Below are 14,816 nucleotides of genomic sequence, written 5' to 3' on the forward strand. Positions count from 1 at the left end.
CTATTACATGCTTTTGCTGAGAAATATATAACTGTACAAAGATAAACAAATACAAAAAGCAACAACAGATAAAAACTACACAATATAAAAAATAGTAATAGGAATTGTGGAATTACGATGGCAAATTAGGAAAACACGCACGGTGCAGAGCAAATGCGCTCTTTCTCTGAGCCGCTCCTTGTCCAAATATGTACCTTAATTATGTGTGTGTAAAGAATGCTGACGAGATATGAAACACAAGCAGTAGTCAATGTGCAAGCTGCCAAATGAATGGTGAATTGAAGCTACTATATTGGGTTCATATATTTGTAAATCTGACTCTGAAAAAGTCAGTGCCTCACCAGCCACGAACCTCACCGCACGTCATTGGGCGATATGTAGACATATAAAATATCATATCGCATCTCCCTATATCTATTGCATATTGATATTCTGGAAGGCAATAGAAATTCTTCCCATGTTTCTTTATCTATTGCCACCTTAAGTATTGTACTCCCAAGATGTTCTTAATGGTCCAAGTTCAATTTTTGTAGGCAAGGCAAGTTTATTTGTATAGCACCTTATCATTGAAGAGGTCATTCAAAGTGCTCTACAGGCAAAACATAAAAAGAAAAAAACATAAAAGCACAAGATAAATAAAAGTACAGACAATTTTTTTTATAAAAGTACAAACAAGTTTAAAACTGACTTAGTAAAATAAATAAAACTGCTGTGGCAGGATGAGGAAAAACACAGCAGACGAAGGCGAGTTTGATGTTTATTCCTCAGCTCCAAAAACCAACTGCAGCAGGAACAACCCTGCACCGGCGAGCCCGGGAACGTAAACTACGCCCCCAGCTCACAGTCCTGCTGGGTGAGAGGCATAGCCCCTAGTGTCCACTGCACAGCCCCCCCTCGAACACCCAGAAGGGACTCCTGGAAAGAAAATTAGTGTCTCACTGGAGGCTTAAGCAGCCTGCCATAACGGCTGCGCCGTCCCTCAGCCGAAACAGTAGGTGAAACACAGTCCAAAGCCGGCTGAGAAGCAGAATGCTGAACCCATGAAGACACTGCTGGGATCCTGGAAGGAGGACGACCCCGACGGGGAACCTGGGCCGGAAACACAACTTCGCCTGCCACCCTGTGCGCCGGTTTTAGCTTATCAAGCGTGACACGCTCCCTACGCCCACCCATATCCAGCACAAAACCCTTAGGACCCGTCTCAAGAACCCGAAATGGGCCATCGTATGGGGGTTGGAGGGGCGAGCGGTGAGCATCATGCCGTACAAAAACAAAACGAGCCGACATGAGCTCCGCAGGCACGAACGACCGCGGAAAACAGTGGTGAACGGGGCCTGGAACCCGAGTGCTGTTGGGCAAAAAAGTATAAACGGCCGGACGGGGTCGAGGAGCGGAACTCCCAGGCAAAAATTCCCAGGGACGCGGAGCGGCTGACCGAGCACCAGCTCAGCGGGCGAAGCGTCGAGGTCCTCCTTAGGAGCTGAACGCAACCCGAGCATAACCCAAGGTAAACGATCCACCCAGTTACCATTCGAGAGTGCAGCACGCAGCGCTGCCTTGAGCGACCAGTGAAAATGTTCACACAAGCCGTTAGCCTGAGGGTGATACGCGGTAGTGCGGTGTACCTGCACACCCAAGGATCGGCCCACCAGGTCCACATGCACGTGGTCGAAACGTCTGGCCGGGATCGGAAACGGTTCGAGGGGCGATTTAGTGTGCTAGTGGACCTTAGCGAGCTGGCACGCTACACATGCAGCTTGACGTCCTTGCGGAGGCCAGGCCAAACGAACTTGGAACCGACCAACTTCACCGACACCCGAACTCCAGGGTGCGAGAGGGAGTGAATCGAATCGAAAACTCGACGGCGCCAGGCCACTGGAACAACGGGGCGGGGACGGCCGATACGCGGTAGTGCGGTGTACCTGCACACCCAAGGATCTCGCAAGTGCCGACCAGAGCTCTGACACGAACTGGGGGCCCCTGTCTGAGGTGATATCTGACGGAGTGCCGAAACGGGCGACCCAGGAGGACAGGAAAGCGTGTGCAACATCCGAGGATGTTGTGGAGGACAGAGGGACAGCCTCTGGCCACCTGGTGGTCCGATCTACCATTGTGAGCAGGTGCGTGAAACCCTGTGAAGAAGGTAGAGGGCCCACCAGGTCCACATGCACGTGGTCGAAACGTCTGGCCGGGATGATTTAGTGTGCTGGTGGACCTTAGCGAGCTGGCACGCTACACATGCAGCTGCCCACCCCTTGACGTCCTTGCGGAGGCCAGGCCAAACGAACCAGACCAACTTCACCGACGCCCGAACTCCAGGGTGCGAGAGGGAGTGAATTGAATCGAAAACTCGACGGCGCCAGGCCACTGGAACAACGGGTCGGGGACGGCCGGTGGAGGATTTATAAATCAAAGGATTTATAAATCATTGCCTCTATTTCAAGCCAAGGCAATCCAGTTTGTTCAACCACCCATAAAGAAATAATTCTGGCTTGTATTAACAATACATAATTGTCCATATTGGGTAAACCCCACCCACCTTGTTCTTTTGGGAGTTGTAAAATCTCCCAATTTAATTTTTGGTTTCCTGCCTGCCCAGATAAAGTCTGACATGGCTCTATCAATGTCTCTAATATCATTTGGTTTTAAAATCACAAAAAGTATAGATACAGGGTAAATTATTTTTGGAAGAAACGTCATCTTAATAAGATTGATTCTGCCAAGAAAGGATATAGGAAGATTCCCCCATCTTATAATATTTTCTTTAAGATGTTTTATCAAAGTGTTAACATTTTCAGTGTACAGCAGATTAACTTTTGGTGTGACTTTTATTCCCAAATAGTTGAGGCTCAACATGTCTACAGCTCAGCAAGGGCATTTCTGATTTTTCAAAATTAACTTCGTACCCAGGTATCAGTCTTCTTTAACACATTCTATCAGAACTGGTACTGAATTAGTCAGGTCTGTTAAGGTCAAGAGGACATCATCCGCGTATAATAGATTTTTGTGTTGTTTTGTCCCTATTATTGTTCCTTTAATATTTTATGTCAGATAGCTGTTGCTAATGGCTCTATAACCAAGGCAAACAGTAGTGGGGACATTGGATTTCCTTGGGCCGCACCGCTTGTTAGTTTAAAGGGTGCTGACACAAGACCATGTGTCAAGACAGAGGCTGTAGGCATCTTATACAAACGTTTAACCCAACCTCAAAAATTGGATTGAAAGCCAAATCTCTTCAGGACTTCAAACATACATTCCCATTAAATTCGATCAAATGATTTTTCAGCGTCCAGAGATACAATGGCTCCAGGGATTTGACAATGATTGAGATAATGAATAATGTTAAGCAGACGTATTGTAATAGGACATTCGAGCCTTTATAAATCCAGTCTGATCTGCGTCCACAATGTACGTAAGTCATCACACGTTCTATCCTATGAGCCAATTTTTTGGATAATATTTTCGTGTCCACTCCAAGCAGACTCATTGGCCAATATAAAGAACATAATTCTGGGTTTTATTTTTCTTTCGTATCAATGTTATTTTAGCCATATACATTGATTCTGGGAGTTTTGAATCCTCAATAGATTTTTTGAAAACTCTTAGCAACAATTTATTGATTTTGCTTTTCAATACTTTAAAAAATTCCACTGGAAATACGTCCAACCCTGGGGATTTCCCTGATTGGAGTGAGCATATAGCTGTATCAATCTCTAATAGAGAAATGAGGCCTTCCAATAGATTAGCTTGGTCATCGGATAGTTGTGGAATAGTTAAATTAAGAAGTATCCTCCTTGAGCCTATCTAAGTCAATCTCTGAGCTATATAATGTCACATAAAACCTTTTAACTCTATCAAGCTGACGGTTATTCATTTGGCATTGATTATTCTCCTCTTGTATAACTGAAATAAAAGATTTTATAGGGGCATTCCTTGCCAAATGTGCTAACGGGTGATTTGGTTTGTTGCCGAATTCAAACAAGTCTCCGCTTAGCAAATATAATGTCCTTTTCTGCTTTTCTTGTTATCAGATTATACAACGCTATTCTGATTGACTTTAATTTAGTTAATACATCATCTAATTTTGTTACATAAGTTTTCTTTTGTTTTATTTTCGATTTCAATTTGTTCGGCTACCTGCTCTTTTTTCTTTCGGCTTGTACATGAAATAATCATGCCTCTCATATAAGCTTTATATGCATCCCACACAATTATTAGGTCAGCCTCATCTTTTTCATTAAATTTAAAAAATAGGTCTGTTGTTCTTCTAAGAACTTAATACAGTTGTTATCCAAGAACAATAGTATATCCATCTTCCAAGAGAATTAGCGTTCGATAGGCCTAAGAAGTTGCATTAATATAGTAACAGGAGCATGGTCCGAAAGAGCAATATGGCCTATATCCGAATGTTCTATTAAATGGGTTAAACATCTCGATAATAATATATAGTCGATACGTGATGCTGATGAATGGGGCTGAGAATAAAATGTGTAGTTTTTGACATAGGATTTAAACGCCTCCAAACATCCAGAAGATCAAGCTCCTTAGTAATGTTTGTGACTCCCCCATGCATTTTTGGATTGAATATTTTGGGGTCGAAACCTATCCAATATGGGACATTGACTACAATTAAAATCGCTTCCTATTATCATATTGGAGCAGTCCATTTCAGCAAGTTGACTAAAGAGTACAGCAAAGAATTCCTCATCTTGGACATTAGGAGAATAAACATTTCCTAACAAAACATTTTCACCATGTAGCACCCCTTTAACTAAAACAACTGTTCCTTCAGTGTCTTTGTATGTGGCTGTAAGGGTAAATGGTAGATTTTTATGTATTAATACAATCACACCCCTCTTGTTTGTTAAATAAGATGAAAAGGAAACTTGACCAACCCACTCCCTAAGATACTTCTTGTGTTCCTCATTGTTTAAATGTGTTTCCTGTAAAAATTCTATTTGGACTTTATATTTTTTAAGAGAATTCAGGACAGCTTTCCTCATAACAACGTTATTGGAGCCCTGGATGTTCCATGTTTTGTACATGGAACATCCCTCGATACTCATTCACAACTAATTAAGATATATTGTGTGGTGGGATAAGCGGTTTGGATAATAGATGGATGGTTTATAACAACTACTGTTTCATATGATTTGGACTTTATCTGAACTCCAAAAAACAACAAAAATAGTTACAAGCAAAAATAGAACCTAAAGATTGAAATCCCTAACAACCCTATTCTAAATGGGAAAAATGAGAACATACAAAAACAAAAACGAGATGAGAAAAGAAGAAGAAACAACCAAGAGTCTAACCTTGTACTCTTCTACCATTGCAAAAGTACAGCTACAGGGGATCGAAAGGGAAGAAAAACCCCAACTAATTTCCCCATCTGGATTTCAGCAGTAAAGTGCTAGTCAATCTACAGCTAGGTTTACCACAATGAAACAGAGGTATTAATAACATGTAAAATAAAACAATTTGACAAAAAATGACTGCTGGGATAGGCTCCAGCATCCCCGTGACCCTGAGAGCAGGATAAGCGGTTTGAATAATGGATGAATGAGGGGGACAAAAAGCAAGGTTCTTTTTTTCATGGCTAATTTTGAAGAAACACTTTCTAGTCCATCTAATAAATAACAATTTAGCCTAATTTAATGACATCTTGGTTACTGGTTTTGCTTTGCATGGGTTGATCAAAGCATGTCCTTCCCGTGTCTGCATGGGTTTCCTCCATTTTCCTCCCACAGTCCAAAGACGTATGTCAGGTAAATCGGCCATACTAAATTGTCCCTAGGTGTGGGTGTGAATGTGACTGCCCTGTGATGGACTGGCGGCCTGTTCAGGGTGTCTCCCCGCCTGCCGCCCAATGACTGCTGGGATAGGCTCCAGCATCACCGCGACCCTGAGTAGGATAAGCGGTTTGGATAATGGATGGATGGATGGATGGAAAACAAGTTGTTCTGAGATTTGCATTCATTACTCAAAGTGGCTGGACCGACTCAATATTATCAGTAACTGATGGAAATGTCCCATCCTTCCAACTGTCAGCCAAATACAAGGACTTACCCCTCATCGTTAACTCGGCAAGCATAGCTATATCAACTTAGTCGTATGTGGCGGTATACGTATACCTGATCTGTCAGCAAAGCTGAGCCAGATCAGTCATTCTGTTAGGATGAGAGATTTTGATCACGGCAGGATACACGAAGGAATATCTTATACCAGCTTCACGCAGCCGCTTGCTTGCGTTTGCAGACTTCTTCCTGATAGACACGTCCTGGCCCTCCACTTTTATCCTGCCCTTGTTTCTTGCCACATACAAGATCCTCTGCTTGTCGGTAAAGTTGCGTAGGCTCACTAAGACAGCCCTTGGAGCTTCCTTACCACCAAGTCTCAGTGGAGGTCCAGTGCGGTACGTTCTCTCAATCCCAATTCGGTCTCCTTGTATGCCAAGAACTTCTCGAAACCAGTTCTCAAAGAAACCCGCCAGCCCCTTGCCCTCCATGCCTTCTTTCAGCCAAACAATTCTCACATTCTGCCGCCGGCTTTGGTTCTCAAACACGTCAAGACGATCCAGTGCCTTTTTAAGTTTGGTCTCCAGAGTCCAAACGTGGCACGGTAGCCGTTGGAAGTATCCTCCACATCGGAGACCCGCTGTTCAACAGTCCCAATTGTCTCAAGTAGTGTCGAAATTCTCAGCAAGCTCTTTGACTTGAGTATGACGACTAACTTACTGTCTAACATCTTGGCGATGTTAGTGGCCATTCGCTCCACTATCAAGCCGTCTCGTTGCACATTCATCTCTTCTCCGTCGGCTAAACTAGCCTCTTGCGCTGTATCATCGGTGTTAGCATGTGCGTTATCTTGGCTAGCAAGCATGGTGTCAGTGATTGTCCTTCCTTTTAGATGAGCCAGACGTAGTGAAAACGTTTTCCAGACCGTCGTCACTTTGAAAGTAGTTAACTGGGAGTAAATATGCTAAAATATTTACTTAGATTCATCCAGTGGGGAGACGAAAAATCTATCTGTCCGGCTCCGTGCATCATGTGACCCCCTTTCCAACTTTATTGATAACAGTCAAACTCAACCAACAGTAACATATTGTAAATCAATACGAAAGTTAAAAGAATAAAAAGAGAAGCGTCCGTGTAGCGTAGCGGCCTATTCCGTTGCCTACCAACACGGGGATCGTTGGTTCGAATCCCCTTGTTATCCCCGGCTTGGTCAGGCGCCTCCAGACAACAGTTGGCAGTGTCTGCGCGGAGACTCCCTGAAAACTTGTTGGTGTTTCGCCCGGGGGCGGTGCCTTACGTCCTGCGTCACGCAGAGTGTCGTGCCTGATGCGCGCGCATTACATCGTCTCGCCAGTCACTTTGTAGATAAGATGGCTTGCTAGCGAAATCGTAACCTAAAAAGTAGTTTAATAACCCAATCTTTGATGTAACCCCAAGATTAAACCTACAGGAAGCCTCAGTCCAAATTTTAACTTCATACAAAGATGTTTTTTTTGTTGCGATCAACATTTTACGAAAATGTACTTAGATTTTTGCTCCTTGTACAGCTGCAACCGCGACTAACTAGAGTCCCTGCAGCTTTTCCCTGACTGTTGATAATTCTCAAATTGACCATCACGTTATACTAGAAAATATACAACTAAATAGTAAAATATATTGACATTTAGATGTCAAACAACAACAATCTACTCAAGCAGCGGTCTCTGTATTTGTATATTTGTATTGTAGTATCTTGCATCAATAGATTTTTATTCTGATATCAGTATAGTATCTTGCATCAATAGATGTCCAGCCCATACTGCATGTTCCATGTAGGCTACACTGGTGCGACTGTGAGACTAAATATACAGATTATACAAAAAACATGAATAGTATATTCTGTATGCCTTCATACTTGATATGCATCAAATAAACCCATTCTCATATTGTATGCATGTGTTATTCAGTCTAGTTTGCCTAATTTTTCAATCTTTAGAAATAAAACTGGCCCATACTTTGCCACTCATTCCAACTTCTCGTTTTCATCCAAACTAAGATAAAAAACCAAGTGCAATTTATTTTCATCATTTCCCAATACACTCTACCTTCCTCACTTACCTTCTTTTGCCAGGGGCACGACACCTCTTCTCAGGACATACAGTATTGGTTCCACACCAAAAGGTTTCTGTTCTATCTATTTGAGGGTCCCTAGCATGCTCCTCAACTATATTTCAGTTGGTGCAATCACTAGAGGCAGTACATGTTGCAACTCTTTGGGTCTCACAATTTGGATATTTTGGAGTTTGTCAAAACATGTCATTAAAAGTAACGGAGGGCCCTATCTTACATCAAGATGCTCAGCCCAAGACACATGCAAGAATTACCTCCATGTACACAGATGTGAGACCAAATATACAAATTATAGGAATACTTTCTTAGAATATTATGTTTACATTCATATATGACATCTGCACAAATAACATCTCATATTAATGTATTATTCAGTGTAGTTTGTCTGCCCCTAGTCTTGCATAGCCAGACCTATCTCCACACTTTGTTTGTGCCAGCGCTGGAGAAAGGTCTGGCTGCACTCATTACCATAGGGTGAAAAAAATGCTGTATTTCTTTAAACAAATCACAATCGTCTTGGGAGTCTGGATTGAATCTGATTGGGACCTAGGAAATACGTAACTACTGATTGATTTTCAAAATACATAACTAAATGTGGCTTGTGGAAAAGATGGTCACGGAGCTGCGTGTGCATCAGGCACACGGAACTTTTTTTTCCCCCCTTCAGTTTCCCCCCTGTTTTCTCCCCAACTGTATCTGGCCAATTACCCCCCTCTTTTTTTTTTGAGCGTCCTGGTCGCTGCTCCACCCACTCTGCCGACCAGAGGAGGCGCTAGTGCAGCGACCAGGATAAATACCCACATCCGACTTCCCACCCGCAGACACGGCCAGTTGTGTCTGTAGAGACGCCTGACCAAGCCAAAGGTAACACGGGGATTTGAACCGCCAACCCGTGTTGGTAGGCAACGGAATAGACCGCTACACTACCCAGGTGCCCTTACACACGACACTCTTTGTGGCGCAGGACGTAAGGCACCGCCCCCGGGCAAAACACCAAGTTTTTAGGGAGTCCCGTCTGCAGGAGGGAAGCTGGATGTGGGTATGTGTCCTGGTCACTGCACTAGTGCCTCCCCTGTTCAGGGGGGAGGGGGAATTGGGGGGAATAGCGTGATCCTCCCATGCGTCCCCCTGGCAAAACTCCTCACTGTCAGGTGAAAAGAAGGGGCTGGCGACTCCACATGTATTAGAGGAGGCATGTGGTAGCCTGCAGCCCTCCCCAGATCGGCAGAGGGGGTGGAGCAGCGACCAGGACAGCTCGGAAAATAGGGTAATTGGTTGGATACAATTGGGGAGAAAAAGGGAGGATAGTCCAAAAAAAAAAAAAGAAACATTGCCAGGGAATTTTATTTTACATTGAAATGATGGCATACATGGACATGTTGCAGTCTGTGTGTGTGTTACAGAGGCACTAAGCTAAGACCCTATGCGCCCTGTTGTACATCGTTTCATCTCAGTGAAACGGATCAAATTCTGTGAATGACACCACAATGCAGTGAATAAATACACGATTCATGTTTATGCAATTTTAGGGATATTTTTTTCTTCATGTACACAGATGTTGTGATGTATTGTAGCTGATTGTCTTGCAATGTTTCGAGTATCGCAGAACGCTGTATCGTGATACCCTCATTATCGGGGGCAATGTATCGTGATAGTATCATATTGTGAGTTACTCTGTGATTCCCACCCCTAATTGTAACTTTACCCTTACCATTGTTATTGCTGATGTTTGTTGATTTGATGATATATGCCCCGTATATTTAAAACAGCTCTGTTAGTTAAAGAAAGGGTTCATTACTGTTGTTATTATTAATGTAATGACCACCTCACTTTGTATATCCTCACCTTTTGTTTCTGGCTCATAGGACCCGGGAAACCTTGGCCAGTGGGCACTTCATGTCTGTGATTAACATCCTAATGCAGCTACGCAAAGTGTGCAACCACCCCAACCTGTTTGACCCTCGGCCCATCCAGTCACCGTTCATCACCCAGCCTATTGTTTTTCACACAGCCTCCCTGGTGCAGGACGCCCTGGAGGTCTCTCCTTTCAAGGTCAGCATCAAAGGAACAACTGAAAGGGGGGGGGGGTTTGTGGTCAGTAAGACGGGAGAACCCAGACTGTCAGGATTCATGTGGTTTTCCCATGAACTCGTACAGACAGACAATTAACATCAGGTGCATTCCTAAACTAGAAGCAAGAGAGCCTAGGTTTTTTTTGCTGATCCCACAAAGCTGAATGCTGGAGGCTTTTCGTTGGCAATGGAAGACACTGACTATAGATAGAATGTCAGTGCCCAGGGTTACTTTATGTTGGCTATATAAAGATCAAAGAGCACGACACTGAAATTATTTTCTGTCAGGATCAGTACAAAAGCGCTCTAACCAATAGTTTGATGAGGACAAATATTAATCAACTTACAATTAATTGTAATAAGAATCGTTAAAGGTGCTATGTTTAAGTCTTCTTGAACCCTGAGGTCTGTCATTCAGTGATGTGAATGACAACAAATCAAAGTAAGCAAGACTAAAAAAAATAGAAAGGTAGTGGATAAATGGTTTGTGGACAACTGATTTTTAACGCCTTCAGTAGATGGATTGATGCAGACTGCCAGTGTGAGCCAAATCTCTAGGTGGCGGTGTTAAACACATAAACGATGTACCGTCTATTGTGTTTTTAAATTGAGAAATGTGGAGAGCGGGGGAGCTTTGAGACATTGTGCTGTATCAGAAAGTACTATTCTGCAACTCATGCTGATAGCCATATTACACTTCAGAAAAGCCAAAATACCCCGCATAAAACTGTTTTTGGGTCTCTGGCTATAGTAAACTTATTATTTACTATAAATGTATAAAAACTATTAAGGGTTGCTTAATATGCAAATTCAGATTAGCATTATTTCTTTGATTCCCTCCTAAAAATGATTAATAATTTTGCTCAGTATCTTTTGTAATAGTTTTGTACTTGGCCTCAGCAGAAGGCAGTCAATTCAGCTTTTTCTGGTAACAGGAGACTGCATGTATTTGTGTCCTCAGCGCTGTGACCTGTCTGTATTTGACCTGATTGGTTTGGAGGGCCGCGTGTCCCGATACCAGGCAGACGTCTTTCTACCCCACCACAAGGTCAGCCGTCAGCTCATCCAGGAGATTGTAGAATCCCCTGAACCACCTCCACGCCCCAAACCAGTCCGAATGAAAGTCAACAGGTAAACAGACCAGTTTTTAGTCTTTATTTTTCATTTACAGCCTTCACTTATCCAGGGAGGGGTATTTTGAGTGTGCAACCCCTGCTAACAGTTAACATGATAACAGTTGTACATAATAAGTAAGGTAATGATTGATAACTGTTCAGAGATGATGTTTTGTTTTGTTTTTTTAAACTATATTTATTGAGATTTTCCTTTTCCCCCACAAAAAAAGATACAATACAAAAAAAAGAAAGATACAATACAGTCAATACGAACAGTATCAAACATCAATTCCTCAGATGATGTTTTGTTTATAATAATTTTTAACCTTAGGGGTATTGTAATTGGCAAACAGTCATAAATAAGCCTTATTTTCCATTTCTCAGGGTACTACAATTGTCCTAGAGTTTAATGCTGAATTTTATTAAAGGGAAGGTGTAGGAAGGGTAGGTGTAGGATTTTCACTTATCAAGCCCTCTCTTTAGACATTCAAAAGGTTATTGAACTAGTGTTTTTGCATTGCTTCCTGTAGGAATCAGTTAGCAATGCTAGAATAATGCTAGCGAGCATGGCTAACTGATTGTGAAATACAGAACTTTGCATGTGTTGTCTGCCTGTGTTTTGTAAGAATGTTTCAGCCACCCCCTAAAGCTGACAGTCAGCCAGTCTTGCTGATGAATAAACCTACCTGTCCCGTCACTCCTGCACCCCAAACTCCAAAGCCTGCCATGATAACCGAGGTCGCCCCACCTCCTGCTCCTGTTGTTCAACAAGGTCAGTAAACATTTATGAATGTGTACAAGGGAACACAAAATAACGTTCCTTGAAAATTACATTTGTTTTCTACACAAAAAAACAAACACAATCCATAGTATATATTTATTTCTCTCAATGAAGTTGTTTGGTAACTGTTTCAAGGTCTGAATAATTCAGAAAATATTGAAAAACATGATTTTGTAAATATGAGTCAAGTTGATTTCACATCAGAAAAGTCCTGTTTTTGTTTTTTGTTGTTGTTGATAAACTTGTCTCAGTTTGATCTTAAATGAGCTTTCCCTCCACAACCTTTATCCCCTATGCCCTCTTCACACTCTCATTCATTCTTTATTTTACCCTCACTGTCTCTCTGTACATCTCTTTCCTCCTCTTTCTTTCTCCTTCAGTGGTGTGTTCAGTGGCTCCTACGCCCCCTCGTCTGCCAGTGCACTCTCCCTCTCAAACTGCAGTACGGTCCAGTGCCCCAAAGCCAGTGCCGAGCATACGACCTTCCGCTTCTCCCAGTGCACCCAGTGTACCAGCCTCTGCCCCAAGCAACGTTATGCCCCAGCGGGTGTTACTCAGTCCTGACATGCAGGCGAGGTTGCCTTGTAAGTACCCCTTTCCTTTGTGTTTCTTCACCCTAAATAGAACTGAGATTACTCTATTGATAAGTCGATGGTTTTTAGAAATAATATATTTCTCCTAAGTTCATAAAGAGCTCATCAGCTGATTTTCCTCTGCTGGAGATCCATAAGGGCTGTTTGTAAAGTTCCATATTTTATCTGATAACAGTTACATAACATATTTGTCAGTTAGCTGAATAACTGGGTAATTCTTTCCTTCGAACATTCCCCTGGTCATGTCACTGTAGGGCTCTTTGGATCAAAGACTATACCAAACAACATATGTTGTGCATTGAGATCTAAATAAATCTTTAATCTGATGCCGATGGGTCTCCACATAGCAAGATTTAAATCATGTCTAAATGAGCCTTGGATCAAAGTTCAGTACTTCTTGATAAGTATCCCATTGTACACTACATCCCCCAACACAGCTAGACACACACACACACACACACACACACACACACACACACACACACACACACACACACACACACACACACACACACATTCTTTTCACTAAGACCATATATCATATTGTGTCCCAATCCACATCTTATTCCTTCTGTCTTCCTCAGCTGGTGAAGTAGTGAGCATAGCCCAGCTTGCCTCCTTGGCAGGACGGCCTGTATCTTCATGCCAGGGCAGTAAACCTGTCACCTTCCAGCTTCAAGGCAACAAGCTGACTTTGTCTGGAGCCCAGATTCACCAAGTCCCTGTAGCTCCTCCACGTCCAGTACAAGGTTAGTATTCATTACATTTTATAGTTATTATACCAGGCTAATGCTTAAGATTGTGTTGTGCCACTTCAGACATTCATACACCAAATGAGTTTTTTTTTAAATGTTGGAATAATGTAAAAACTAAATGTGAAATATGTACAGTATTCAGTACATCTTGAGAGTTGGGTCACCTCTGAATATCTTGATGAAAGATCTGCTGGAAATTATTTTAAAATGTCTGTTTTATTTCTGCCAATGTGTTTACTATTTAGCTGGGGATGGTTCTTTGACTTAATGTTTGTGTGACTGAATCCGTTGTCTCGTCCACAGGTAATTTGATGCAACTGGTGTCCAGCGGGGGGCAGCACCACCTGATCAGCCAGCCTGCCCAGGTGGCTGTCCTCGGCACAACCAGCACACACCCTGTTAACACCTCTCCAACTCCTTCTGGGACTCAACTGCCCCTCAATACCTCCTCGCAAGGTTTCTCCCTCTCTCTCCCACCCTGTCTCTCTCACTTGCTCTAAAACAAGCATGAACAAAAACAGTTCTAGTTTTTGTGGAAAATATTTGATAAAATTGTAAAGGCTAATTGCTTTGTTTATCTTGCCAGGCATGTTTTGAACAGGAGGAAACGTTCAGATCAATTTTTTTAAAAAAATTTGTTTTTTTTACCAGGCCTGCTGTCACTGCTTGCAATATCGCTTAGCTTGTTTGGTGTCCTCATGGAACTTCAGTTGTTGATTTTTTGTTTGCATGCAAAGTAAAAGCTTGCTTGCACTAATTACACATCTATAACCATTTCTCACATCTAAGATTAGGCTGCTGAATGCTTCAATTAAAAAAAATCTGATTTTAATCTCGTTTTGTAAAAGTTTTGTGCAATCTTAGGTTTATAAAATTCTGCACCAAGTTTGTGCCAACTTTCCTGATTGTATGCGCACTGGGGGGGGGGGGGTACTCATGGTTGATGGTCCCCTCTCTTTGTTCTTTTTAGTACCCTCGTCCATGGTGAGCAGTCCTGGGATTGTGAAGATCGTTGTGCGCCAGGCAGCAGGCAAGGAGGGCGGGCCTGTGCCCACACTGGCAGTGGCCCCTTCCCCTCGTGTCACTCCACAGCCATCCCCCTCCCCACACCCTCATTCCAACGCACCCCCTGTAAGAAATCCTGCTCCACCGCAAATCCCCCAGCGCACCCCTGGTCCTGCTACTGCCCATTACACTATAGCTCCTCCCAAAATCCCTGGTTCAACCTCAAGTCAGCCCCAGCCCCCTCGCCCTGTATTGAAAGTAGTGCAGCCTCCACCGGCAAGCACAGAGCAGCCAGGTGAGACAAGGAGCTTTAAAAATATGTTTCACCCTGAGCTGTATTTCACAAGGATGTATGAATGGCAAAGAATC

General features: G+C 42.9%; 1 protein-coding gene across 1 annotated transcript in view; it reads left to right on the plus strand.

The window, feature by feature from the left end:
- srcap (Snf2-related CREBBP activator protein) overlaps positions 1–14,816 on the plus strand; it is a 92,762-nt gene that overhangs the window by 31,728 nt on the left and 46,218 nt on the right. Inside the window, exons 15-21 of the mRNA XM_056296720.1 lie at positions 9,992–10,178; positions 11,160–11,329; positions 11,940–12,085; positions 12,475–12,678; positions 13,272–13,436; positions 13,746–13,898; positions 14,413–14,742. Of these exons, the coding sequence (XP_056152695.1) occupies positions 9,992–10,178; positions 11,160–11,329; positions 11,940–12,085; positions 12,475–12,678; positions 13,272–13,436; positions 13,746–13,898; positions 14,413–14,742 (1,355 nt within the window). The remainder of the gene's footprint in view (positions 1–9,991; positions 10,179–11,159; positions 11,330–11,939; positions 12,086–12,474; positions 12,679–13,271; positions 13,437–13,745; positions 13,899–14,412; positions 14,743–14,816) is intronic.

The sequence above is a fragment of the Lampris incognitus genome, chromosome 17, assembly GCF_029633865.1.
Source record: "Lampris incognitus isolate fLamInc1 chromosome 17, fLamInc1.hap2, whole genome shotgun sequence".
NCBI classification, from domain to species: Eukaryota; Metazoa; Chordata; class Actinopteri; order Lampriformes; family Lampridae; genus Lampris; species Lampris incognitus.